The sequence below is a fragment of the Brachyhypopomus gauderio genome, chromosome 2 (genome assembly GCF_052324685.1).
Source record: "Brachyhypopomus gauderio isolate BG-103 chromosome 2, BGAUD_0.2, whole genome shotgun sequence".
Taxonomy (NCBI): Eukaryota; Metazoa; Chordata; class Actinopteri; order Gymnotiformes; family Hypopomidae; genus Brachyhypopomus; species Brachyhypopomus gauderio.
Genome location: NC_135212.1, coordinates 45025556 through 45052811, shown reverse-complemented (window position 1 = coordinate 45052811; position 27256 = coordinate 45025556). Strand labels below are relative to the sequence as shown.

At 42.3% G+C, this 27256-nt stretch overlaps 1 protein-coding gene across 4 annotated transcripts in view; it reads right to left on the bottom strand.

Moving 5' to 3' along the window:
• The window catches only part of LOC143508402 (beta-1,4 N-acetylgalactosaminyltransferase 2-like), a 38958-nt gene extending 16581 nt beyond the window's left edge, over positions 1-22377 (bottom strand). For 2 of the 4 annotated variants that reach the window (XR_013129341.1, XR_013129342.1), the window contains exons 1-7: positions 22122-22377; positions 3219-3359; positions 2968-3057; positions 2626-2754; positions 1792-1898; positions 1589-1626; positions 1126-1306 (exon numbers count right to left, since the gene is read on the bottom strand). Coding sequence is in view for 2 of the 4 variants with exons in the window: in XM_076996868.1 (XP_076852983.1) it covers positions 1126-1306; positions 1589-1626; positions 1792-1898; positions 2626-2754; positions 2968-3057; positions 3219-3359; positions 22122-22204 (769 nt within the window). In the remaining 2 variants the exon portion in view is untranslated. The remainder of the gene's footprint in view (positions 1-1125; positions 1307-1588; positions 1627-1791; positions 1899-2625; positions 2755-2967; positions 3058-3218; positions 3360-22121) is intronic. The other 2 variants (XM_076996868.1, XM_076996869.1) reach the window with 2 other exon arrangements.
• Positions 22378-27256: the final 4879 nt, after the last annotated feature.

Genomic DNA, 27256 nt, shown 5'->3' with positions numbered 1-27256 from the left:
TCGCCACCACCAAAGAAGTTGTATTACATTAAGTGGATCCTAAACAACAACCTACAACTCTTGAATGGGTATTTCTACCTCTTACCTCTTTGTGGTGGTCAATTTTTGTTTAAACATTTCAATAACTTAAAACGGTCCATCATAAGACCACAAAACAAGGATGTTGATTCGGATGCACTTAACGTAATATAACTGTCACGGTGAGGGGGCCGGGTCGCCACCAGAGGGCGCACATCCCGGCCAGCAGCCGATCCCAGCACACACCCCCGCAACCACTCCCACAGTCACAATCACCAGCATACTGAACACCTGTTTCTTATTTACTTTGCTCTTCTTAAGCCCGCAGGTTGTCTGGTCCAGTGCTGCACATTGCCGCTACATGAGCATCTCTGGTCCCAGCGAGTCCATCACTGCGTTCCCTACCTCTGTGCGCTACGAGCTTTACTTTGCATCACTTGCAGTGTGTGCGCGCTAAGAGCTTTACTGGTTTGGTTGCCATGGATAATAAACATCCTTCTGTTCAACCCCCGTCTCTGGCTGCCTCTGTCCCGATGCCCTCGGCGTCACAATAACTTGTTTTATGCTCTTATGATGGACATTTTAAAAGCTATTGAAATATTTGACAAAGCTGACCACCACAAATTGGTGTAAGGTATAAATACGGATATTTTAGTTTTAAATCCCATATCTGAGACCTTGTTTTTTGGTCTTATTATAGTCAAAGTCTTTATTATATTTATATAGCGCTTTTAACAACACGTTATCACAAAGCAGCTTTACAATCGTATGGGTCCAGATCCCTAATGAGTAAGCCGAAGGCGACAGTGGCAAGGAAAAACTCCCTATGATGGTGGAGATTAGGAAGAAACCTCAGGAGGACCAAGACTCAAAAGGGAACCCATCCTCCATTGGGCGAACCGTTAGCACAACTCCGTATTTTTGGACAAAAGGTTCTACAGTTATACTGTAGTTAAGGTTCTTGTTCCTTGGACTGTTTAAAAGTTTAGGATGCATTTAATATGTAACAACTTGTTTTATGGTCTTATGAAGTATGTGCATGGATGTCCTTGTTGTTCCAGTCTATAACATGTAATGCAGTGTTAGTGACACAGTGTAGGTCCCTACCCGTGTCACTTGTCCTGATGTGGTAGACACTGGTCTTGTACATCACTGTGCTGAGCAGGTGGTTGAGATGGTCTAGGTGGGAGGAGGAGAGGCTTATTTTGCTCTGGTCCTGACCCGCCACCTGCACACCTTCCAGATCATTGTCAACTGATAACACACCCCTATCCACACTCAGAGACACCTAAAACACAGAAGGAAAACAGACTTACGCTAATTTAGCATGCTATGCTAATCTAGCATGCTATGCTAATCTAGCATAAGATTAGCAAAAAATTAGCATTCGGACATATGAGAGAAATAGCCTAGCAGATAGCAGCCAGGAAAGGTGTCTTAAAGAGCTGTGTGTGTGTGTGTGTGTGTGTGTGTGTGTGTGTGTGTGTGTGTGTGTGTGTGTGTGTGTGTGTGTTTGTGCTCGAGAAACATATTAGCAAGAAGCAATTTCCAACACCAAACATAATCATACCTTGTACTGCAATCTTTTCTGTGCATGCAATGCTAAACCTAAATGGGCACATACACCATAAATTAAAGTACTACCAGTATAAGCATACATAGCCTGATATTACACTGATTAACCACAAGACAGAATAGAATAAAATCTTATTTCACATTTTATATTTGTTTCTACATAGGTTCAAACAAAGAAAACTAAAATGGACATGCTACCTGGTATCAAACTCTTCTTCATTGGGGTAACTGTGAGTCCATGTATGGGATATTGGAGAGGAGAGTTGGCTGGAGCCAGAATAATATGGTCTAAGTTTGTAATGGTCCTAAAAAATGCATAATGAAAGAATGAATGTCGCAAAGAAGATCAAAACCGGCATTAGACATTTGGTACCTCTTGTATAATAATTGCATTAAAATGAATACTTAACATTTATTATAAAAATAATGTTTTGTTCAGCATTCAGGGGAGTCAGACCTTTAAAATCAAATGCTTGGTTTTAGAGTTGCAGACAGCACAAAAATGTTCACATGTACATGATTCCAAAATCACAAAATACTTTTAGAAGCTCTGATGTACCTCTGTTTTATTAAGCATGATGGCTTTACTTTGAAATAAAGCATGTGAGAGGACACAAATGCAAGCTGTTCAGCAGTGGCGCAAAAAGGGGGCATGCAGCGTATGCGACGCATAGGGGCGCTGCACTAGAGGGGGCGCCAAATCGATGTAATACTTAATTTGTGTCCATCTTACGTTCGCCACCCCCCCCCCCCCCCCCCCCGTCAACAACTTTGGTTCGGGGGGGCCGATAGTGTGTTTGCATACACCTCAGAAAGTAAGTAATTGCACCCCTGCTGTTCAGGACACTGTGGAGGAGACCAGTGTCTATTTAAAAAAAAAATAGCCATGTTTTGGCATGTTTGCCTTGTCTTACCTATAAATGCACATGTTCTAATTCAACAGTTGGAGAAAGAAAAAATAGCATAGAGAAGCCGCTAATGTAGAATTGATTGTTTAAGACATAGTTTAAATAACAAAACATGCTATAAAACCTGGTCTGGTGTTTACTGTATTCTTGGGACCGCCGCTTCTCAACCAGACTAAGGACGTCCTTTGGCACATGACCAATAAGTGTATCCGCTTCACATTTGCATGGAGGACGGCTGACATTAAGAAACAGTCTGAGGACAGAAGGCCACACATGAAATCACACAATCAGCAAAAATTTGAAATTTAAATGAACATGTTGGCCTGGTGATGCTGGGATTGGCTCCAGCCCCCCCATGACCCCGAATAGTGGGATGAAGTGGAAAGATAATGGATGGATTGATGTTGAGGAAATCTTTCTTGTGATGATAACCAAATATTAAGATGTTTCATGAATTGGCAAACACCTTGGTTTGGGGAAATTAGTGTCTTCAGTAGGTCCAGAATTGCTCCTCCATTGATATTTTGGTATGACATTTTTCCTTGGCCCAAAAAATCTGATACAAAAACACAAATGTAATGTACATGAATATACCACACTGGGGAAAAGGTTTTTAAGATTAATGTTCATACTTTGCATGAATTATGATTTAGCTTAATTTGAATGTATTACTCCAATACCTTAATATTGTTTTTGAGTCATTGGTGGTTGACTTACATGAAGATAATGACAATGACCATGGAAACAATTAAAAGTAGTTTGTTCCGCAGCATGGTAGAGAGAAGTCTGAAGGTCTGATTGGATAGTGGAGACAGAGAAGTACTCCAGTTTTTCATTGTCCAACTTGTTTGACTTGTTCTATGTAGAACACAGGACATATTATAAAGAGGTCCTTCTATGACCACACCACAGTCATTTTTCACTGGGGTTAAATACAAGGTTTATCTGATTGCATCCTTAATGAGAAACTAGAGGCTGTGCTTGAATTCTGTAATGCATAAACAATAATTTTCAGGTTGACTTAATTTTTATATTGGTAAGAGTAAATAAAGTCTGGCACAGAATAGCATGTGTACCTCCACGGAATACAGTCATGGCCAAAAGTTTTGAGAATGATACAAATATAAATTTTTACTAAGTCTACTGCTTCAGTTTTTATAATGGCAATTTGCATATACTCCAGAATGTTATAAAGAGTGATCAGCTTAACAGCAATTGCAAAGTCAATATTTGCCTAGAAAATTAACATTATCCCACAAAACACATTGCAGCCCTGCCTTAAAAGGACCAGCTAACATCGTTTTAGTGATTGCTCCATTAACACAGGTGTGAGTGTTGATGAGGACAGGGCTGGAGAACAATCTGTCATAATTAAGTAAGAATGACACCACTGGACACTTTAAAATGAGGCTGGTGCTTGGCATCATTGTTTCTCTTCTGTAACCATGATTATCTCTAAAGAAACATGTGCAGTCATCATTGCACTGCATAAAATTGGCCTAACAGGGAAGAGTATCGCAGCTAGAAAGATTGCACCTCAGTCAACAATCTAGAACAACATCATCAAGAACTTCAAGGAGAGAGGTTCCATTGTTGCCAAAAAAGTTCCAGGGCGCCCAAGAAAGACCAGCAAGCGCCAGGACCGTCTCTTAAAAGTGTTTCAGCTTCGGGATCGGACTACCAGCAGTGCAGAGCTTGCTCAGGAATGGCAGCAGGCAGGTGTGAGTGCATCTGCACGCACTGTGAGGCGGAGATTCTTGGAGCAAGGCCTGGTATCAAGGAGGGCAGCAAAGAAGCCACTCAGGGACAGACTGATATTCTGCAAAAGGTACAGGGAGTAGACTGCTGAGGACTGGGGTAAAGTCATTTTGTCTGATGAATCCCCTTTCCGATTACTTGGGACATCTGGAAAACAGCTTGTTCGGAGAAGATGAGGTGAGCACTACCACCAGTCTTGTCTCATGCCAACTGTAAAGCATCCTGAAACCATTAATGTGTGGGGTTGCTTCTCAGCCAAGGGAATCGGCTCTCTCACAGTCTTGCCTAAAAACACAGCCATGAATAAAGAATGGTCCCAGAATGTCCTCAGAGAGCAACTTCTCCCAACCATCCAAGAGCAGTTTGGTGATCAACAATGCCTTTTCCAGCATGATGGAGCACCTTGCCATAAAGCAAAGGTGATAACTAAATGGCTCGAACAAAACAGAGATTTTGGTTCCATGGCCTGGAAACTCCCCAGATCTTAATCCCATTGAGAACTTGTGGTCAATCATCAAGAGACGGGTGGACAAACAAAAACCTACACATTCTGACAAAATGCAAGCATTGATTGAGCAAGAATGGACTGCAGTCAGTCAGGCTTTGGTCCAGAAGTTGATTGAGAGCATGCCACGGAGAATTGCAGAGGTCCTGACTTGCTGCATTAATTCATTCTAACTGTCAATAAAAGCTTTTGTTACTCATAATATGATTGCAATTATATTTCTGTATGTGATAAAAACATCTGACAAACACACATAAAAACCAGAGGCCAGCAGAGCATGTGAAAATATAATATTTTTGTTATTCTCAAAACTTTTGGCCATGACTGTACTGTGCCTCCAGAAATATTTGACTAAGCAGTCGCATTGTCACACATTTGTAAATATTGCATATTTACTCTACAAATGTTCAACATAAATATATTTTAGGGATGCACCGAAAATTCGGCCACCGAAAATTTTCGGCCGAAATGGCTTAAATTTGCATTTTCGGTTTTCGGCCGAAATACTTTCATCACCGAAACAACACGGCCGAAACAATGTGCTGTGATGACGCAAGCAAAAATCGCCACCTGCACGTGTTTATTTGGATAAAGCTAGCAAAAAAATTTTCCAGTGATGGCGCCAAGGCAAAGGACATGGTGGATGATGGAACTCGTTGCCTTAGACGATCAGCCGTTCTCTGTCGTAGAAGATGTGGGATTTCGTAAGCTAATAGAGCACATTGAGCCCCGTTATGTTTTGCCGAGCAGACGACATTTCTTAGAAGTGTGTTTACCTGAGCTGTTTAATGTTGTTGCAACTCACGTCATGTTTTTATGAGAGAATTTATATTTATCTTTCAGGCCAGTCAGTTATAATTTAATTTAACTCGTATAAAATACATATATTTATCCTCTCAGATAAAAACGGTCTGCAAGCGAGTTAAATTTAATTAGTGGTCTGCCATTGTCAGCGTTATCGCCGTTAACGGCCCACCACTAATTTTATTTTATAATATGCATTACTGTAATGTCAGTGCTAAATAAATATTTTCAAATCAAATTTTGTAGTTGATTTATTCTTTGAATAGCAATGCCTTGATTTTAGTGAGGTTAGCCATAAATCCAGTGTTACTAATAATTGGCATAATGTATTTCGGTGTTTCGGTTTTCGGCTTTCGGCCTTGGTTTCCTCATTTTCGGTTTTCGGTTTCGGCTAAGAATTTTCATTTCGGTGCATCCCTAATATATTTCCCCTTCATGTTGTACCAGTAACTTTTTTTTTTACATTTAAATTAACTTAATGTCGAAAACAAGATGTTGTGATTTTCATCTTAATCCCTTCATAGTTTGTTTACATTACAGTATTGAATCAACAGCTTATCATAATTCACATATATTTTGAGAAGTCATAAAGTATTAATCAAATCTCTAATATTAATCACTATATGTTTTGCTTACATTATATTATTGATCAAGTTGTTTGTTAGTAAGAATGACGGTGTAAGCGCTTGTGTGACACTTCCAATACTCCATGCGTCTGCAGTAGGCTAAAAATGGGATGTGTGAGAGGAGGCTCACTGTGACCTTATGTGGTAAGGCCAGGTAGTAAGACCTCGCTTCCAGAATAGAGACAGCTGTAGGTTGAACTATGGAATGTGCAGTTCCTATGTTTAGGAAGGAAAGCATATATAATGGTGAAGAGAGCAGACAGCTTCAGAGCTGCACATGGGGTGACATGATTAGGTAATGTGAGCTCTCCAGAGATCTCTGTATTTAATTAATTAATAGGCCTATGTATATTTTTTAATAAAAGGCTAAAGACAAGACTGGTAATGTTTTCTTTTGCAATCAACGAACACGCTGCGCTAAGGTAAGAAGGTTAAGCGCGACATTTTGGTGACCCCGACGTGATTGCAAAATAATTTGAAACTTTTTTCTTTTCATCTAATGACTGACAGTTTGACCGTGCCGGCACAACAATAGTGGTAAAGCAGAACCTGTTAAAACAAATCTGCAAAATTTGAATTGTAACTAAATTGTGGTGAACTGACAGTACTTGGATGATTCTAAATTAAATCCAGTCTTGTCTAAAAAGGTAAAAGTATAAGTATACTATGGAAAATGGGTTTGAGTCCCATAAAGGTGATTTTAGGGTTCGGGTCCCTACCGGCAAAATGAAAGCTAACAAGTTTTTGTGTAATAATGAAAACTAACAAGTTTTTATTTAAGGTTTATTCCGTGGTGTGGCGGCCGATCCGTTCCTTTGACGAGAGGAACGAGACCTACGCAAGTTCGAGTCTTGCTAGCTAGGTATTGATATTAACCTTTGGATCTTGAGGAGTCCATAAATTAATATTATTTCGATAAAGCAAAAAGCCGGATAATGCACCTGAATTGATTGAGGATGGTAAAACCTCACGGTGTCAGAACGGAACTCTCGTTCTATATTTAGAACTTCCGGGTGAGTATCTGTTTTTATCAACGTATGTAACTGGTGAGGAAAATGCAAGTTTTATAAATGGTTTTAAGTAGAATTAGTGTTGGTTTTAAGGGTATGGAATACCTTAGTGGAACAGATGAGTGTGACTAGTGAAGTGATTTATACTATTGAAGAATATCATAAGCAGTGTGATATTTGAAGGGCTGGCTGTTATGTGACAGTATGGGTGACCAACACAGAATCGTGTGTCCTCAGATGTAATTAATTGATCAAAATAAAACATTAGAGTCTCGTATGTAATATGTGACTCCTCCCTCATTTGTATTTCATTTATTCAGGTTTCCCCTTTGGTTTGGTCCTGCATATATTTAGTATCAGCTGTACCTTGTGTCTTTGGCGATTACGTTGAGTATTCATTTGCATAGTAAGTAAGGTGTGCTGTGGGTCATTTTGTATAATTAAGTCTATTGCATCTGTTTCTGTTCCATGCATTGTTTGCATATTGTATATAAGTTCTCCTTGTGTCTGGTCGGTAAAGCTTAGTGATCGTGCGTGGTTATTTTCTCGTCCTGAGATTACTTGTGTTTTACTTCTCAGTTAAATTTCTCAATTTCGCACCCTCCCCTAGTCTCAGACTATACTTTGTGGGTTCATATATTGTCATTGTTTGAGTGTTGAATATGTTTCAGGCCAACCCATAGTCTAAAACTATACTTTAGGGATCATAAAACAAGTCCGGTTGTTAATAAGTTCGTGTGTCGTTTATTGTGTTGAATAAGTTGGGTTCGCTATGCTGACGGTCTTTGTTATACTTTAAATGGTTGCTGGGTTTGTCCTGTTAATGACAGTTGTTTCTCTGTATCCCATATATATATTGGCTATAAGTCATCGGATAAATTTCTTCCTTCGTTGTTTAACAAATAGCATAGTATGTGCTTTGTCTGAGGTGTTCTAGTTTTGATTGTAAGTGGGTGTATTTAATTTCCTCATAATTTCTTATATCTTAACGCTAGGTTATGTCATTTAGTATTGAAATCAGGATTGTTTGTAGACAGTAGGGGTTTTGTCCCTCCTCTGTATTTAGTAACTAAGTAATCAATCTTAGTTGAACGTCTAGAGAAATGCCTCAGCGCGTGCACCTGTTGCGTAGGGACAGTGTGCCTAGACAAGCAGACGAGCAAGCAAAAAGTAAAATTTCATTCGTGTATTTGCCTCCGCCTCTTAACCGAGAATTGTTACATTGCCGCAAAATAGACCAACTGGCTAAAGTGCACACGTTTAACTCGCAAAATTATCAAACGCTGAGAAGATTTAGCTCTGTGACACATGTACAAATACTGTTTGCTGGGGGTTGTTCATAACCAACTAGAATGAGCGGGGTCTACACAGCAGATATTCAGGAAGATACACCACCACCGTATGAGTTAAACTCGGTAATGCCCACTAACTAAGTTATCCAGGAATTAATGTAAAAACAGGAATCGTACAAATAGATAAAATCGACGACGTGGAGTTTAAAACGCGCGAGTTACCCTTGACATTGAATATTAGTATTTAAGGCTAAAAAAGGGAACGCATGCCGTGGGGTGAAGTGTAAACTGCGTTTTAAAAGAGACTTGGATGGAGTAGTTATAAATAGCACACACACAGCGAAGTGACTGAGTGAGGTAGACATGTCAGTGAAACGGTGAGGTATTTGGATAGCTAAAACTGGACAAGCTGACAGCAGCTAGAGAGCTTGGCTCTGGGATACTTGTGGTGTTAAGTATTATAATAATAAAGATAAATACTTGAAATCGTTTACACTGTGGGCCTTGAAAATATAATCCAGGAAAGTAGCTTTTTGAATAATAATCAATGTTTCTATGTTTTTCTAATTTTGGAATAGGTCTGTATGTTGTCAGTTTAATATGAGAAACCTGATGCCAGTTAAAGTGACTAGGAAATGTTTAATAATAATAATAATAATAATACTCTGTATTGGTATAGCACCTTTCAAACATACATGCAACTCGGTGTTTTAAAGAATAGACAAAAAGTGAAATGTTAAAAGAAATTAAAGATAAAAGAAATCAAACATAATAAAAGAATGTAATAGAGTAACAAGTTATAAGATAATATTGCAATAAAGAAAGTAAGATGGCAATTAGAACAGAGTTGGAGTTTCTTAATTTAAAAAAGCAGATCTAAACAGGAAGATGTTGAGACTCTTCTTGAAGCTGTGCAGAGATAAAATGTCTCTGATCAAGCTGTTGCAATCTAAAAGATCTCAGAGCACAGGGGATCCGCCCCAGAGACCTCAATATGTCCCCTAAGTGTATTATTTTATGCAGTAGTATCAACAGTATGGGTTTAACCTAAATTTTAGAAGAAGGGGTTTTGGGAAGGGGCAAGGAAGGTCACAGTGATCCTGGCAACTTCGTTGTGGCAGGTGGGGTGGATGCTTTCTCTTTGTGTTCAGGAGAGTCATTGGGCGAAAGAGAGTCCCCACAGAACCGTAGGATGAAGGAGGGCCAGAGGTCAGAGGTCCAGCTCCAAACCCTTCTGCAGTACCAGGGCAATGGCGGGGCCCTGATGAGAACTCGGACAGCAAAGCTACGGCAAACCCTATGCTGTCCCTCACTGGCGGTACTCAAAGACTATCATTTCTGGCTGGAGAATATCAAAGTCTGCACAGAACTGTTCAAATGACTGTACAATGTGGTCAGCAGGCCACTAAACACAGGTTCCTGAGATCAAAGACTGCACCTGTTAACCTGTGGAAGAGACATTACAAATGCACTGTTTACAGACAGCAGACACCTGATGCACCTGAAGTCCACAGACTGGCCTCCACGGTTGCTATCTACAGGGGTTTCCTGAAGTCTCACTCATGAGCCACGAGGGGCGTCCACTCCCAGTTCATTTCCTGGAAGCCAGATCACTTTGATTGAACCTTTGTCCTGCCACCCGACCCATTTCATGTTATTTTGTCTTATGACATAGGAGGGGATCCAATTCATGGGAGGAATTTGAAGAACAGCTACAGGATCAGGTAAACTAGGTTACTGGGGCCTGAGGGGCGGCAACCCTGCAAAGCTGAGACATGCGCAACAGTGCTGGTAGATAATGGGAGATTCAGCCACTCCACACATCTAATTATCTTCACACCCTGGTCACATGGGTAAGGAGTAGGTAAACATGATAGGAAACCAGTACAACAAGGCATCGGGTAACAACTAACTTTCTGAGTGTGAGCTAATTTAAATCTTGTAATAACTAGTGTATTAAAATAACTTCATTTGACTAGTATTTTCCATCTCAAAGAAGGACTTATTTTAAGTTTAAGGATTTAAAGTTTAATTTATTAAACAAAAACAGACATTGGCATAGGCTGTGGACTTAGCAAATTACTGATTAAAACGTATTACTCTTTTTAGAAGTTTCTGAAATACATTCCTGAATGATATTTCAGTAAAGGGGGAGATACACCTGTTAGAAAACACCATGCACACAGCATGAAGCAGAGGTTGTACGTACAGAGTGACACGATAACAAAAGGGGGTAAGCTTAGAGACAGAGGCAAATAGGAGCCCATTAGATGGTTTGCAAGGCAGACCACAGGACTTAGAGCTATGTAAAGTACAGGAAAATTGACCCCAGAGAAAAAATTTAAGAAATAGAGTACTTAAATAAAATTTTATTATTAAAATAAAATAGCATTGCTGAGTAAATATGGTAAGAAATAAGGAAGTCTGGAAAGGACAAAATGGGAAACGAATTTTATAGAATCAATTGATCAAACCAGTGTTAACTGAGGCACACAGGGTAGCACGTGGGTAGAAATAAATGAAGAAAAATTTTGGTTAACTGATGGCACCTATACTGACGTAATAGCAGTCTGGACAGAGTAATGTGATATTTGAAACATGCATAACAGCTGTCATGCTTTAAGGAAAGGTCTAAGCAGGCTCCCTGGACCAAAGGAGCTAAGATAGGATATGATAATTCTTTGTTAATCACTCAGTGGGGAAATTTGCATTGTTACAGCAGCAGAGAATTGTGTAAGGAAATACACATATCTAAGACTATGTACAAATGCAATGAAAAAAGGAGATGAAGTTCAGATTGACTACATGGGTATGGAAATACCAATACGGGGATTAAGCTATTTGTTAGTGGCTGAGGATAAATTCTCAGGTTGGGTAGAAGCATTTCCACCAGGGCAGAGGACTCTAGGTCAGTCTGCAGAATGTTGATAAAATTACTGGATACTGCACCATTGTATACTAAATTAAGTGTACTCAGATAATGGGATGCACTTTACTAGCTAGGAGCTAAAATTTGTGGAACAAAATTTGGGTTTGAGACACAAATGTGGGTTGGTTTATCATTCTCAATCTCAGGCTAAAATGGAGATTATAAATGGTAAGTATAATGGTAAAGGTAAAGGTATGTGCACAAAGGTATTTATATGGTTGGCCAGAAGATCTTCAGTGAATTTTGTTGCAGGATTCACTTCGTTTGAGCTCATGACAGTGAGAAGTTGTCGGGGGTCCCCCAATGCGCTTGCGAAACCTGACAGGTACACTCGGGGTCGTACAAGGAAGGTTACAGTGAACTAAAAAAAGTAATTTGTGAAGCTTATTCTGTCCAGGTACAAGGAGAGGAGTCAGAACCAACGGACCTGTCATCAAATGGGTCCTGCTTAAGGTCATCAAAAGAAAGTGGTCAGAGCCCAGGTGGACCAGTTCATGCAAGGCCACTAAAGAGAACATCACACGCTGTCCGATTGAAGGGCAAAGGAGAAACGTGGTACCACCTCAGCCGGTGCTGAGCATCAGAACCAGCGCGCCGAGATACGGAGCTCTCAAACGACAGGTCAAAATAACACCTGAGAGCGGAGGTTCAACAATCAGGTAGTCCACCCTGACCTCCTTCGCGGGATAAGAAGATAATCTTGCCTCCAACAGGGCAGAAGAAAAGATGATGCTGCAGTAAAAGTTTTGTGATGTATTTGGATGTTCAGTAATATTGTCTAATGTTGTTTTACAGGCCTTGTGTAACATTGTTTGTCTATATGTTTTTGTATTATTGAAAGTAGTAGCAATGTGATTGTTAGTATTTAACAACATGTTAAAGGACCTTACAGGGGACTGCCCCCTTTGCATATGGATCCATGGTGGGTCAAGGCCAATATTGTTGTAATAGTAGCTGCATAACTGAGATCCCTTGGAGAGTTTCACATGAAGCTTTAGGAGTTGATAATCATACTACTGGCCGGCTGGGACGGCCATTTAGCAATAATAAAGTTCAAAGGTAAGCATTATTTTTCAGAGAGACGCACATCGTACCAAGAACCTAGTTATTCTATCAATAGAATTGGGATGTTTTCATCTGGAGTACTGGCACATCTCTAGTGTAGGTCGTGTACTGTATATCTAGTAATAGGAGTGGGCCAATTGTGTTAAGACCCTTTAGGCCTAATTAGGATAAACATAGTATGGTTTAGACCTGCCCCAACACTGGGACCATCACTGGAAAATACGTCAGAAATTAAGATATAAGGCATTCATGGATCAGATTATACTAAATGGACACGACAGCAGATAATTGAATTGACTGTCTTATTATGTCTGTGTTGACTTCTGTGGGAATACTTTTGACTTATGATTACAGGTAAATGTTGTATTCCGATGTAGAAGAAGCTTAGTGGGAAGCTTAATCAGCAGTAAGATTGAGAAGCAGGAACCACAAAGATGTTTGGGTATGATGTCATAGTTGGAGACAGAAGATGAAAAGGTAGTTTTGGATTAACTTAAAGTTTGATCTATTTTGAGATCAAAAAGGGGGAATTGTTGTGATTTTCATCTTAATCCCTTCATAGTTTGTTTACATTACAGTATTGAATCAACAGCTTATCATAATTCACATATATTTTGAGAAGTCATAAAGTATTAATCAAATCTCTAATATTAATCACTATATGTTTTGCTTACATTATATTATTGATCAAGTTGTTTGTTAGTAAGAATGACGGTGTAAGCGCTTGTGTGACACTTCCAATACTCCATGCGTCTGCAGTAGGCTAAAAATGGGATGTGTGAGAGGAGGCTCACTGTGACCTTATATGGTAAGGCCAGGTAGTAAGACCTCGCTTCCAGAATAGAGACAGCTGTAGGTTGAACTATGGAATGTGCAGTTCCTATGTTTAGGAAGGAAAGCATATATAATGGTGAAGAGAGCAGACAGCTTCAGAGCTGCACATGGGGTGACATGATTAGGTAATGTGAGCTCTCCAGAGATCTCTGTATTTAATTAATTAATAGGCCTATGTATATTTTTTAATAAAAGGCTAAAGACAAGACTGGTAATGTTTTCTTTTGCAATCAACGAACACGCTGCGCTAAGGTAAGAAGGTTAAGCGCGACAAAGATCAGCAGAATGGCTTCATGTGGCTTAATATTAAAATTTAAGACAACTTTGACAACTTGTTTCATGATCACCACATCTTCACATTGTGCCAGTTAAACCCAGTTCATACTTAGTCCTGTTACACATTGCACAATAGACATGGATAGAAAAGGGTGTGAGCTGACTACGTCTTTTGGAACTTCCACCTAAATAGATAACCATCTTCCCCGACAATGGGATCAAACTAAATTACTGAAGCCTGGAACAGAAACATTCTACAGCTGAATAAAGATGAAACAGATATGACTATACTGATCAATGTGAGGCATCTCATTATGATATGAACACGTTCTAAAGATTCCGACTTCCTGCTTCCTGCCGACGCTGCTTCCTGCTGACCTACGCTGTTGCGGAGCGAATTTTGAAATTGTTTTCTAAAGTATAATAATCTATTTACGTGCTAATCTTTACCTTTTGCATTCCTAGATACATTTTACAGTTTTTATTCCGGCCGCTGACCAACTTTCTGCCTTCACAAATCAGCTAGCGTAAGTTTATATATCGGCTAGACACGGTAAGTGTTTTGATTTATTCATGGCTGGTGTTGGTTTGTTCCCGTGTTCGGAGTGTGGCATGTTTAGTCTAGACCCTTTCGCCACTGATAGTAATAGTCATAGTATTTGTGAGAGGTGCAAACTAGTAAATTCTCTCGTGGCGAAAGTGGAAAGCTTAGAGCGACGCGTCCACTCATTATTGAGGGATAGAGAGACAGGGACAGGGTCTGTAGTAGGTGTGGACGCGCCAGGGAGAACTAGCGCCTCCGCGACTCCGGCGATAGAGCCCTCACAGCGGGGTGAATGGGTGACGTCTCGGCGGCGTAGTCGGAGAGCGAGGGCTGCAGCTACCGCTAACGCCAGCGCTAGCCCACCAGAGCACCACTCACCGGTTCACGTGTCCAACAGGTTCGCCCCGCTCAGTGCTACACCCGCTGAGGAGACTCTGGTCATAGGAGACTCTATAGTTCGGCACGTGAAAGTAGCTGTAGCTGTAGGGGCACCAGCGGTTACAGTCAGCTGTTTACCGGGAGCCAGAGCGCCGGACATTAGTGGCAACCTTAGATTGTTAGCTCATAGGAGGTTTTCTAGGATAGTGATTCATGTAGGGGCCAACGATATACGTCTGCGGCAGTCAGAAGTGACTAAGGCTAATGTTAAAGAGGTGGTTAAATTAGCCCAGACGATGTCCGATGCCGTAATCTGCTCTGGCCCCATCCCAATGCGGCGCGGTGATGAGCAGTACAGCAGGCTCACGTCGCTAAACCGCTGGATGTCCAAGTGGTGTTCAGAAAATCAAGTGGGCTTTATTAATAATTGGGAAGAGTTCGAGGGCAAGCCTGGTCTTTTAGGCAGGGACGGTGTCCACCCCACCCGGGATGGCGCTGCCCTGTTATCTTGCAGCATAGCCCATAGCCTGTTAGCTAGTCGGCAGAGTAGCACTAGGAGCTGCTGACTGTCCAGGGTCGCGACCAGGCCGCAGACTAACGGGTTAAACCTGTCTGCGAGCTGCTTAGAGGCGTCACCAAGATCCCATAGGATTGAGACTGTGTCTGTGCCCCGGGTTAAACTAAATCATAAGAAAATAGTCCGCCCGAAGTTTTTAACTAATATTCAGACTTCACATCAAATTATTACAACCTATATGACCGATCTGAAAATTGGATTAATCAATATTCGATCGCTCAACTCAAAAGCAGTTTTTGTAAATGAACTTATAACAGACCAGAAAATTGATATTCTTTGTCTAACTGAAACGTGGGTTCAATCTGATGATTATTTAACTCTAAACGAAGCCACTCCTGTGGGATATAGTTATATACATAGACCTAGACTGTCAGGCAGAGGAGGTGGAATATGTATAATCTATCGTGATTGTTTAGAAATTCATCAGAAATACTTAGATATCTCAAACTCATTTGAGATGCAGTCTATTAATGTAATTAGTCCATCTGAAAATAAAAGTACATTCTCCCTAACTAATGTATACAGACCACCAGGGCCTTACTCAGATTTCTTAAACGATTTCACCGATTTTGCAGCAAATTTAGCAGTATGTAGTGACAAAATAATAATGGTAGGAGACTTTAACATACACTTTGATAATGCGGAGGATCCACTGACAAGGGCTTTTACTTCTATATTGAACTCTGTCGGCATTAAACAAAACGTAGTAGGACCTACACATTATCGAAATCATACCCTAGATCTAATATTAACACTGGGTATCGACGTAGATAATATAAACATACTCCCGCAAACCGTAGCAATCTCCGATCATTATTTAGTAAAATTCGATTTTCACCTTAACATAAATACCCGCCCATCTCCTCGGCAGTGTATAAAGCGCTCAATAAATTCATCAACAGCAACACAGTTTATTGAAACCCTCCCTGATTTAACTGCTCTAGCCCACTCGCCATCCGATCCAGGAGAGTTAGATAGCCTAACCGACTACTTAGAGAATACCTGCAGATCAGCTCTAGATATAGTAGCTCCACTAAAATATAAAAAAGCTAGATCCAAAAAGCTCGCCCCATGGTACACCGACCAAACTAGAAACTTAAAACAAATAGCACGTAAATTAGAGCGGAAATGGCGATCTACTAAATTGGAAGTATTCCACTGTGCCTGGAAGGATAGCATTATTGACTACAAACGGGCACTCACTAAAGCACGCTCAGCATACTTAGCCTCACTGATAGAGAAAAATAAAAACAATCCTAGATTTCTTTTTAATACTATTTCTAAACTTACAAAAAATCAAGCAGGCACAGAACCTCAGATTCCAGTAAACCTCACTAGTAATGTATTTATAGATTTCTTTGATAATAAAATAGAGAATATTAGACAAAATATAAAACCCTTTATTAGCAATACAACTGGTATGTCATCTGGTTTGGTTGATATTGATTTAAATTACATACCGGGAGAAAAACTTGATGCTTTTCATCCACTCCCAAAATCAGAATTAGAGAAAATAATTTCTTCCTTAAATTGTACTACCTGCACATTAGACTCAGTTCCCTCAAAGTTATTAAAAGAGGTATTACCAGCTGTAACTGAACCTCTTCTAACTATAGTTAACTCATCCATTACAATAGGTCACATGCCCAAATCATGTAAATTAGCAATTATCAAACCTCTGATCAAGAAACCAAATCTTGATCCGACTGTGCTGTCTAATTATAGACCCATTTCAAACACATCATTTATATCTAAGATCATAGAAAAAGCTGTTGCCCAGCAATTATGCCTATATCTGTATAGGAATAACACATTTGAAAAGTTCCAATCTGGTTTTAGGCCCCATCACAGTACTGAAACAGCATTAGTTAAAGTAACAAATGATCTCCTCCTTGCATCAGATCAAGGCTATGTATCACTGTTAGTGCTTCTTGATCTTAGTGCAGCTTTCGACACAATTGATCATAGGATCTTGCTAGAAAGGTTAGAACGCTGGGTTGGAGTCTCAGGCACAGCCCTTTCATGGTTTCAGTCTTACTTAACAAATCGCTATCAGTTTGTAGAGCTCAATAATATTTCATCCAAACGTACAATGGTTAAATATGGGGTCCCGCAAGGCTCCATCTTAGGACCATTATTATTTACATTATATATGCTACCATTGGGCACAGTTATAAACAAACATGGTGTCAATTTTCACTGCTATGCGGATGACACTCAACTTTACATATCAGCCAAACCCGATGACAAACTCAGTTTAGGAAAAATTGAGGCCTGTGTAAGAGATATTAAATGCTGGATGTCTCTAAACTTCCTACAATTAAATGAGGACAAAACAGAAGTTCTCCTTGTGGGCCCTAAGGCCGCAAGACAGAAAATTCCTAATTTAATGCTTAATCTTGCAGACTATCCCATTACACCTGGCACAGTAGCCAAAAACCTAGGCGTCATACTCGACTCCGACCTATCATTTGATAAATATATAGATAATACTACTAGGATAGCTTTTCTACATCTCCGCAACATTGCCAAATTAAGAAATGCATTATCACAGGATGATGCAGAAAAATTGGTGCACGCCTTTGTTAGCTCTAGACTAGACTACTGCAATTCACTACTGTCAGGATGTTCAAATAAGAATCTAAATAAACTTCAAGTAGTTCAAAATGCCGCAGCTAGAGTTCTGACCAGAACTAGAAAATTTCAGCATATTAGACCAGTCCTATCAGCCCTGCATTGGCTCCCAGTTAAATTTCGTATTGATTTTAAAATTCTATTATTAGCATATAAAGCACTACACGGGCTTACTCCTGAATACCTCCAGGAACTTATTTCCTACTATGAACCCCCACGTCAACTAAGATCACAGGGTGCTGGTCTGTTATTAGTTCCACAAATTAACAAGGTAACAGCAGGGGGAAGAGCCTTTTCTTATAAGGCCCCCCAGCTTTGGAATAATCTTCCTAAATGTGTCCGGGACTCTGACACAGTCACAATCTTTAAATCTAGGTTGAAAACCCACTTATTTAGTCTAGCGTTTGATAATTAATATCCCCCTTAGATAAAGGTACAGATCCAGGGGTTCATAGACGAAGGGTTTTATGGTAGACTGGGGTGCTGGTGCTGTCATCCTGTCACTGCTCGTGGTCACTCAAGTTTGTTGACAGTGCAGTGGACGGATGCCATTGTCTCAGAATGCCCCCAAGCCTATGTTACCTTCTGGTTCTGCCTTTTTTTAGCTAGGCTGTAATAATTTAACTTAGTGCCGGAGTTGCTGCCACACTCCAGAAATGTTTATAATTTTACCTGTCCCGTATATGTCCTCATACAGAGCTAATTTTCCCTGTTTCATTTCTCCACATGGCTGCCCGCCTGCTTGAGGAATAATGAGATGAGGAGAGACAAGCGATCCATCCTGGCCGGCCACCTCCTGCCTAACCGGATGCCTACACCATGATGGACATTATTACATATTTTTCGGTCTAAATGGACATTATTGCATCTTTTACATTCTGTCTACATTCTGTCTATATTGTTGTTGTTGTCATGGTGACCGGTGTCGGCCAGAGGAGGATGGGTTCCCCCCCTGAGTCTTGGTTCCTCTCAAGGTTTCTTCCTCATGCAAAAAACTAGGGAGTTTTTCCTTGCCACTGTCGCCTTTGGCTTGCTCACTGGGGGCTAGGACTCGGCACTTGTAAAGCTGCTTTGTGACAACAACTGTTGTAAAAAGCGCTATAGAAATAAAATTTGATTGATTGATTGATGTGGCTAAAAACGCACTAATGTACTCTGATCTCAACTTTAGCAGTCATATCAAATCAGTTACTAAACCATAATTCACCTTAAGAACACCAACAAAGACAGATTTTCTGACAAAGCCAGATTGAAGGATCTCATCCATGGTTTTATTTCTAGCAATGTTGATTACTCTGATGTTTTAATGGGAATCCCAAAAATGCAATCCGTAAGACAAGACAATTTAGTTATTATGCTGGTTTTGGAATTGGATCACTGTCAGAATATGAGAAGAGACACCGAAAGCTTATTAAACAAAAATGTATTTTTTTGACCAGGCTGTCAGCTCAGTTTAAACACTGTTCCTTTATCTCCTGTAGTGCTGCACATTTACCTTTTAATTTGTATCTTGTCTTTTATCCTTTCAGATTCAATCAACAATAATATTTTTCTAGGCATCAACTTATATATATATATAAAAAAAATAAAATTCTCATCCCACCCAGCCAGACCAGCGTTGTCCAAGACCCATCTGTAATATTCAAACCAGCATTTGAAAGAAGAGTGTCGTGTGATATCATAAACAGGGCAAGGCAGCTCATGTGTCCTTTTTTATTCACCTTGGCAGCTTCCTGTTACTGGGTGTTTCATGACCAGGATTGAGCATAGCTGACACAGAATGTGGGCATCTGACTGTGACTGACTGTTTTAGAGTCTGAGATGCAAAAGCCAACACAGCAAGAAAAGTGGCTTGCAAACAAGGGTCCATACCTATACTACATTTATTTACTGCACCGCTCTGAGCACATGTACACCACAGCCCCCTAGTGATCACTAGTGTGTGTGTTCTCACTACACAGATAGGAAAATGCAGAGGACCGCCCCCGAGTGGGGTGAAAATCCACAATTGACAATATGGCAACTTATCAGTTACTGCCAGACTTTGATGACAAAAATTTAAATGCAAGAGCAAAATCACAAAGCTTTCATGAAATTTCCCTTGCAACAAACAATCATCAACCAGACAATACTCATAGGGGGAAACACTTAAAGAGAACCAATATTACAATAAATAAATAAAGGAAACTGAACACAGCGCACACACACGTAACAAGGGAGCTACTGAACTAAGAATACGAGCAGGTACACTGAAAACAACTAAACAACTTCAAAAACCAGCGGAGACACTAAGAGTAGATACTAAGCACGACCAAGACAGGAACTAGGACATTAACCACACAAGTAACAGAAGAACACTAAGTATAAACAGAGGAGCCAGACACCCCGGGACGGCGTCGTCAGGAGGCGGGGACACGTCGTCAGGAGGCGGGGACGCGTCGTCAGGAGGCGGGGATGCATTGTCAGGAGCCGGACACTCCGGGACGGCGTCGTCAGGAGCCGGAGACACAGGGACGGCGTCATCAGGAGCTGGGGTGGCGGCGTCGTCAGGAGGCAGGGATGCCAGGCTGACGCCATCGGGAGCCGCCAAACCGCTTGGCTGCGGTGTGGAGACCTGGGCCATGCAGGCGGGCGTAGTGACCGTTGAGGGTGTGGGTCTCTGGCCTCTGATCCCCCTCACACGGTGAATGGAATCAAATGAGTGGGCCAGGGGGAACTGTCGCACTGGGGCACAGCTTCTCCCCAAACCTTTCATGGGGGACACTGTACTGCACTGTAATCCGGCCCTTGGGGCGAGCTGAACTGGAGCACACCTGATGCAATACAAAGACGCATCAGGTTGCCGAACCCCTCCACAGATCAGGCTTCCTCTCCTCGGGTTGTTAAGATCAAATCCGCCCACTCGAGTGCCTTGTCGTTTAGGAGAGATCTCATAAATAACACCAACAAGTTCTCAGGTGGTGTGGGGCAGGTAAGCAACCGAATGTATGAATTACATTGGAGAATAAAACGGTCTGCAGATGTCCACATTATTAATAAGCTCACACTTGTTTTATTTACCCTGGGCATTGACCAAATAACCAAGGCTCTTTGATGCATCTCAATGGAGTTTGGAGAGGAGTTTCTTACTATGCTGCTACATAATCATTTAGACTCTGCTATACTTGCTAGGTGATACGGTATTCCAGTTAACAATTTGAAGTAGGATTAATTAATAAACAGATGGGTTATTGGTAGTTAACTTTAGTTGGCTAGAAGACAATTTTCATACATGAGCTAGTCTATGTTAGTTGTAGATATACCACATCTGAAATGCCATCTTTATATATAAATATATTGCATATGTATCAAATAATACATGCATGTAATTAATTATACTGTATTATCTAAGGCTGTTGACCGAGTTGTTCAATGCAGACACGAGTGCAAAGTGAAGGTCAACTTGATTTTGATTTTTTTCATGCCATGCTTGCTATGTACTTTATTTGGTGATACATCCATGTGTACAAAGCAATTCTGCAAGTCAATCTGAATAAAAATATCTGACTAAATGCCAAAAATCAACAGTGAAGAGTAGCTTAGTCAAGTTAGATTTATTTTCAAGTGTTACGCTGGGAGGAGGCAGGCACGACGAACAGGTGCAGTAAGGTGCGGCCATTTTTAAAATTCCTCAGATGCCTGACATAGTCCACTATAAAACTAGATATTTCAAGTTGTACATATAGGAAAATTATCATTCATGACTCAAACTGAAGAAGACAGTTGGGGGAACATATTGATTCACTTCAATATCATATTCCTTGTTTTGTTTAGAGCCTCTATTACAAATGCTAATATGCCCGGAATGTCAGAACTGCAGACTTGAACTTGAACATCACAAGCATGTATATTCACATAGTTATTCAATGCTGTCTATAAATTTGCAATATATTGGTCTTTTCTAACAACACAGAAAAAATGAAGCAAATCCATGCAAGTATTGCAAAGTTATTCCACTTTGTCCAAGGTATGTGCGGTCCAACATTCCAGTGTCTAAGTATGCTAATTATGCGACACACCCGGTGGACAATCAAGCTAACATGCTAGCAAATTCCATACACGAAACCGAGGACCTATTTCAAACAACAACGAAGCACTTATTACAGAAAGACCAGAAAATTCCAATGAATAAATTTCATGTCCAATTATGAACTGTACAATATGATATTTATGTCCAATATAGTCCGACAGGCTATGGCAAGCTTACGTCGACAACTCCTGTAGCATCCGACACAATACAGAGTACTCCAGCACTCAAAAGCTCCAATACTGTTTATAATCTAATGTTTAGTATTAGATTATATATTTTGTCCAAAATCGCTTATGAAAAATTATCAATTTTTACTCACGAGTACGTAGAATCGCGTCGTAGCCGGTGTTCGTTCCCACTTCCGGGTTGGCGAAAATTCCGAAAATTGCTCATATATTTCATAAAAAATAATCCTTTTATTTTCTGTGATGTTCAAAAGTATCCACGATCAGAATAAAAACGAACAAAATAATCCACGGCTGCTTCAGTTTCGCCGAACAGTGTGTTCTGGTGGAGCTCAGCTTAGGTTAGCAAAGGTTAGCTTATGTTGCTATCCTAGGGACCCACATTGGAAATGACTGCGCACTTTCCGAAGGGTCTAATAAAAGAAATAACCCACCAATCATGGCAAACGAGGGCTGGTTCGCTTCGGAAGAAAGTAAACTATTGGTTAGAACAGCTTTCAATCACTTCTAAGAATGTCGCCAGAATGTCTGTAGAGCCGGTCACCCCACCACCCCCTCCCCTTCGCACCCCGCCGGGGAGAGGTTGTAAAACCTGTCATTCAAAGTCACTCCACCACTTCTAACCAATAAAAACCACTCAAATCAAAGCAGAACCCCTTCAGCTTTTTAATAAGAGGTCAAATCAGCATTAAGAATGCTTATGTGACGCTTAGGGGGCAGATTTGTCGGTGCGTCTCATCCAGGAAGCGGATTACGCGAAATTTTGCAGTGAGGTGAGCAAGCTTTTTAAGGTATTTATCCACAACGGATCTACGATGTTAAGGGCTTAAATAAAAGCCTTATTAGTAAACGATTTTTAGGTGACAAAACATTAAGACATCTCACATCATAAATATGTTTTTTAAACGGATATGTCGGGAGACCCCCCCCGCGAGGTGCACTTTTGTCACCAACTTCAAAGCCGGATATCTCGCAATCGGCTGCACGTAGACGTCTAAAACTCGGTAGGCATGTAGATGGGATAAGAAATTTTGAATTTATCGCTTTGTTCAGAGATTCATTAATGTTTAATGTTTTTTATGGCCCTAAAGGAGCTGGGCCCGCCGGCGGGCCCACTAGGGGGCGCTTCTGCAGAATAGTAGACAAGGGTGAAAGTGTGGCGCGAACAGCGTGAGCACTTAAACAAGTAACACTCACAATGACACGAGCTTTAGACAAAGACGAGCACAAGACATTGCACAAGACAACGTAGCGACACACCCACAAGGAGGGGTCCGGAGCTGTCACCGTAACATTAAGTGTAGAAAGTACAATTAAATTATTACTTAAATTATTTTCCACAGATTGAAAAATCAACAGAGTAGTGCAACATTATAATAAAAATTAATACCAAGTCTTGTTTAATAGTGCAGCTTTTTGGTGTAATTTTCTTTTCTTTGCAGTGGGTCAGATACATTAAATGTTTTTCCTTTTTGTTAGGTCCCTTGGGCCTATATTTCCTGCTCATATTACGAGGCTATAGTCCTGTTGTGTGTGTATGTGAGTTTCGTGTACGAATAAAAAATGTTGAAATCACTTGTGCCTCTGACTCCTGCCTCAGGGCTTGCATAACAGTACAGAAAGAATGTGCCTTCAACTGGTAGAGCAATCGCCTCAGGTAGAGAGGACTGGAGCCACCTCCCTGAGAACAGGACATATTTGGGGAGTAGACCAACTGACTTGCCTCTGGTGGGAGATTATCGACCTTGTGGCTATAGCAGGGTTGAGGGACAGGCCAGCTAGCAACGGGCTCTCCCTAAATGACCACCAACTTTCCCTGGGGCTCTATTGCATCCAAGTTCTCCAAGTCCACAAGACGAAAAAGTGGGGGAAGAAGAAAGTGGAGTAGGTTCCCCTGGAGGTGTGTCAGCTAGGGTTATCTCTGCCAGGTGGAGGACCCCCCTCCCAATCAATATGATTGGTACCCTGATTCTGAACCCCCATACTCCATCTTGGAACAGAACTATGGGCAGTACCAGAAGTCTGACCTTTCCCGACACCGCCTTTGAGGATGACCAGGGCTACAGACCGTGATATGAAGAGCCCTGGTACTCCTACCTAGAGGGCTCCTCCCTTTCTGCATCGGTTTTGAGCAGTTTCCATGATGGACAGTACAGGTCAAGACACTTTCATTGATGCTTCTGTAGAAGCAATTTATAACAGGTGTGCACATGTCTATTCTTCGGTCTTTGTAGGAAGTAGATGTGGTGTTGAGCTCTCCTCGTTAAGAACAAAGTGTTGAAGGATCAAAGCTGTGTGTGATGTGCACTCCCAAGAACTTAAAGCTGTGCATTAGTACCTCAGAAGAAGCACTGATGTGCAGGGTCATCATACATCATCCTTTTGTCCTGCAACAAGACTCCAGTTACACCACCACCTCTTTGCAGTCAGACCCAATGGTTGTTGGTAATGAGTTCCACAACCATAGTGCCATCAGTAAACTTAATGATGTGTTGTGGGGGGATCCAGTGTTCAGAGTGCTTGAGCTTGTTTTGTATCCTAACTGAGGCTTTTGTGCCCAGCTTCAGAGAGAAGAGCTCAGTCCAAGTAAGTGGTTTGTTTACTGGCTTCTGGGGTGCGATGGTGTTGAATGCTGAATTGAACAGTATGAACAGCATTCTGATGTAATTTTTTTATATAGTTATTAAATTTTTTTTATATTTTTGCAATCTAAACTATTTTTTTATCTAAACAATTTATCTGTGTGTATTTGGTTTGAAATCAAAATACCACAAAACTGTCACGTTTGCATGTAATTTGGCATTCTTTGCCAGATAAAAAAATATATTTTCAAGTAATGTAATGTAGCTTTGTGTCACGTTGAGGACCCCGGCCCCTCCCTTTTGGGCGTGTGTTTACGTTGTCCACGTGCATTGTCTGCGTCTGTGGATCTCCGTGGTTATGGCTATGTCGTGTGATAATCTGTCTTACCTGTGACTCGTCTCGTAATCACGTGGGGCTAATGTGGTTTGTCTATTTAATGTGCGCTCGCGCAGTGTCCTGTGCTCGTCGTTGTCTAAGTCTACACGTTGTGTGTGCTTGCTTAATGTTACTTGTGCGCTATTGTGCAATATATGTGGAAATTAAAAGTGACGTCAGTCAAAAATAAGGATTCCGTGTCTCATCCTTCACCACGAGCCGCGCGTCACAGAACAACGAGCCATCCGAGACACCAACAAATATGCCAGGCTACAAGACCAAGACAAAGAAGGGAAAGAAGCCCAGCAAACGGCATCACCGCGCCTCTTCCTCTTCCCCACGCCGCGGATCCATGCCGACTCTGGCGCTGATGAAGTCGGACCCTGAGTGCGCCTACTTGCTGTGTGCGGCTCAGGAAACCGCCATCCCAGAGCTGGCGGAGAAGTACCGCAAGACAGCAGTACGGGTTTGGCAGGAGAGACATCCCTCGCCTTCCCGGGAAAGCTCGCCCATACGGGTGAGCGTCCCCGAGCTCTACGGGACAGGCACGCCACCAGAGGGTAAGCTTGGGGAGGTGGAGAATCCGCACTACGGAACCACGCCGACGCTGGGGCAGCTGGAACAGGACCCAGTGTGTGCGTCCCTGCTGTGTCAGGCTCGGGAGCACCACAACCCCGAGTCGGCGGAGAAGGTCCGCCAGGAGACGGTGCGGCTGTGGGGGAAGTACCACCCCTCTTCCTCCAGGAATCTCTCACCCCTGTGGGTAGGCTCCGTCCTCGGCGCGACGGAGTAGACCCCTGAGAGCGAGTTTGGGGAGGGGGACTCTCCAAGCGAGGAGGAGGAGCAGGAGGACGAGGAGGAGGGCTACCCTCCGTCTCTATGCGACGCCTCCACCGTGCACTACGGTGGAGGGGAGGAGGAGGAGGACTACCTTCCGTCTGAGGACTCCGCCTCCACCGTGGACTACGGTGGAGGGGAAGAGGAAGAGGACTACCCTCCGTCCGTGTGCTCGGGTGGCTCCGGGTGCACGGACGACGGGTCCTACACTTAGGAGGAGGAGGAAGAGAGTCCACCTCCTTCGGAGCTCTCCGCCGGGACGGTGTAAAGGAGGAGGAGTCCAGAGGCAGGCTCATCCCCCGAGTGCTCCCCAGCTAGCGACATAGACTGTTCCCGGGGTGGCAGCTCGGGGCAGCCCATGAGCTGGAGCTGTGGCAGTGAGGCGATGGAAGAAGAGGAAGCCGCTCCCACTGCCGGGGCCAGAGGGAGACCGCAGGGCAAAGCGGGACTCCCATACGGTCCACCGAGGGGAGGGACCAAGTGCGCTGCACCTGGCGCGTCGGCTAACCCCGCTGCACCTGGTGCGTCCGCCAGCCGCACTGCGCCCGGTGGAGGGTTTGCAGAAAGGGCAGGAGGAGCACCACCCACCGCAGCGCCTGCAGCACCAGTAGCTCTCGGTTTCTCTCCCCTAATCGCCCTCCTCCTGGCGCTCAGCCTGGCGCCACTGTCGTGTGTGCCTGTTCCTGTTTTCGTGTGTCTTCCCGTATGTGTACCTAACCCATTTTTCCCTTTTGTGCTGCTATGTGTTAATGTACCTGTTTGTGTGTTTGTGTCCGTTCCGTTTAATGTGTCTAACGTCTTTTCCCCGGTCTTCCCAGGGAGGGTGTGCTAGGCGATTCGTGACGGACGCTCCGCCAAGGGCAGTCACCTCAGACGCAGGACTGAGCACGTCGGATCCGCCCATCGTCGTGGGTTCGGGGCATTCGGTCCTGTTGGCACCCTGGGACGGGTAGTGCCCTTGGAGGGGGCGTCTGTCACGTTGAGGACCCCGGCCCCTCCCTTTTGGGCGTGTGTTTACGTTGTCCACGTGCATTGTCTGCGTCTGTGGATCTTCGTGGTTGTGGTTATGTCATGTGATAATCTGTCTCACCTGTGACTCATCTCGTAATCACGTTGGGCTAATGTGGTTTGTCTATTTAATGTGCGCTCGCACAGTGTCCTGTGCTCGTCGTTGTCTAAAGCTAGAGATATACTTGCTGTTAACTACGCGTCCGCGAACGCATCATGGCTGCTTCGCGTATCCTGCGTCGGTTTGGCGCGTAAGCCTTGCACGTCCTCCAAAAGTTAACGCGACGCGTACACGTGGTGCAATACACACAAAACCGCTAGGGGCAGTGTAGCCGCTAACCAGCATCAAAAAATACCAACGACACAAACTCGCCATTCTCACAACGTCTTTGATTTAACGGCCTTACATACCACCTACGAAGGGATCGCTGTCGTCGTTTTTTCTGCCGTGACCGTAAAATTACCC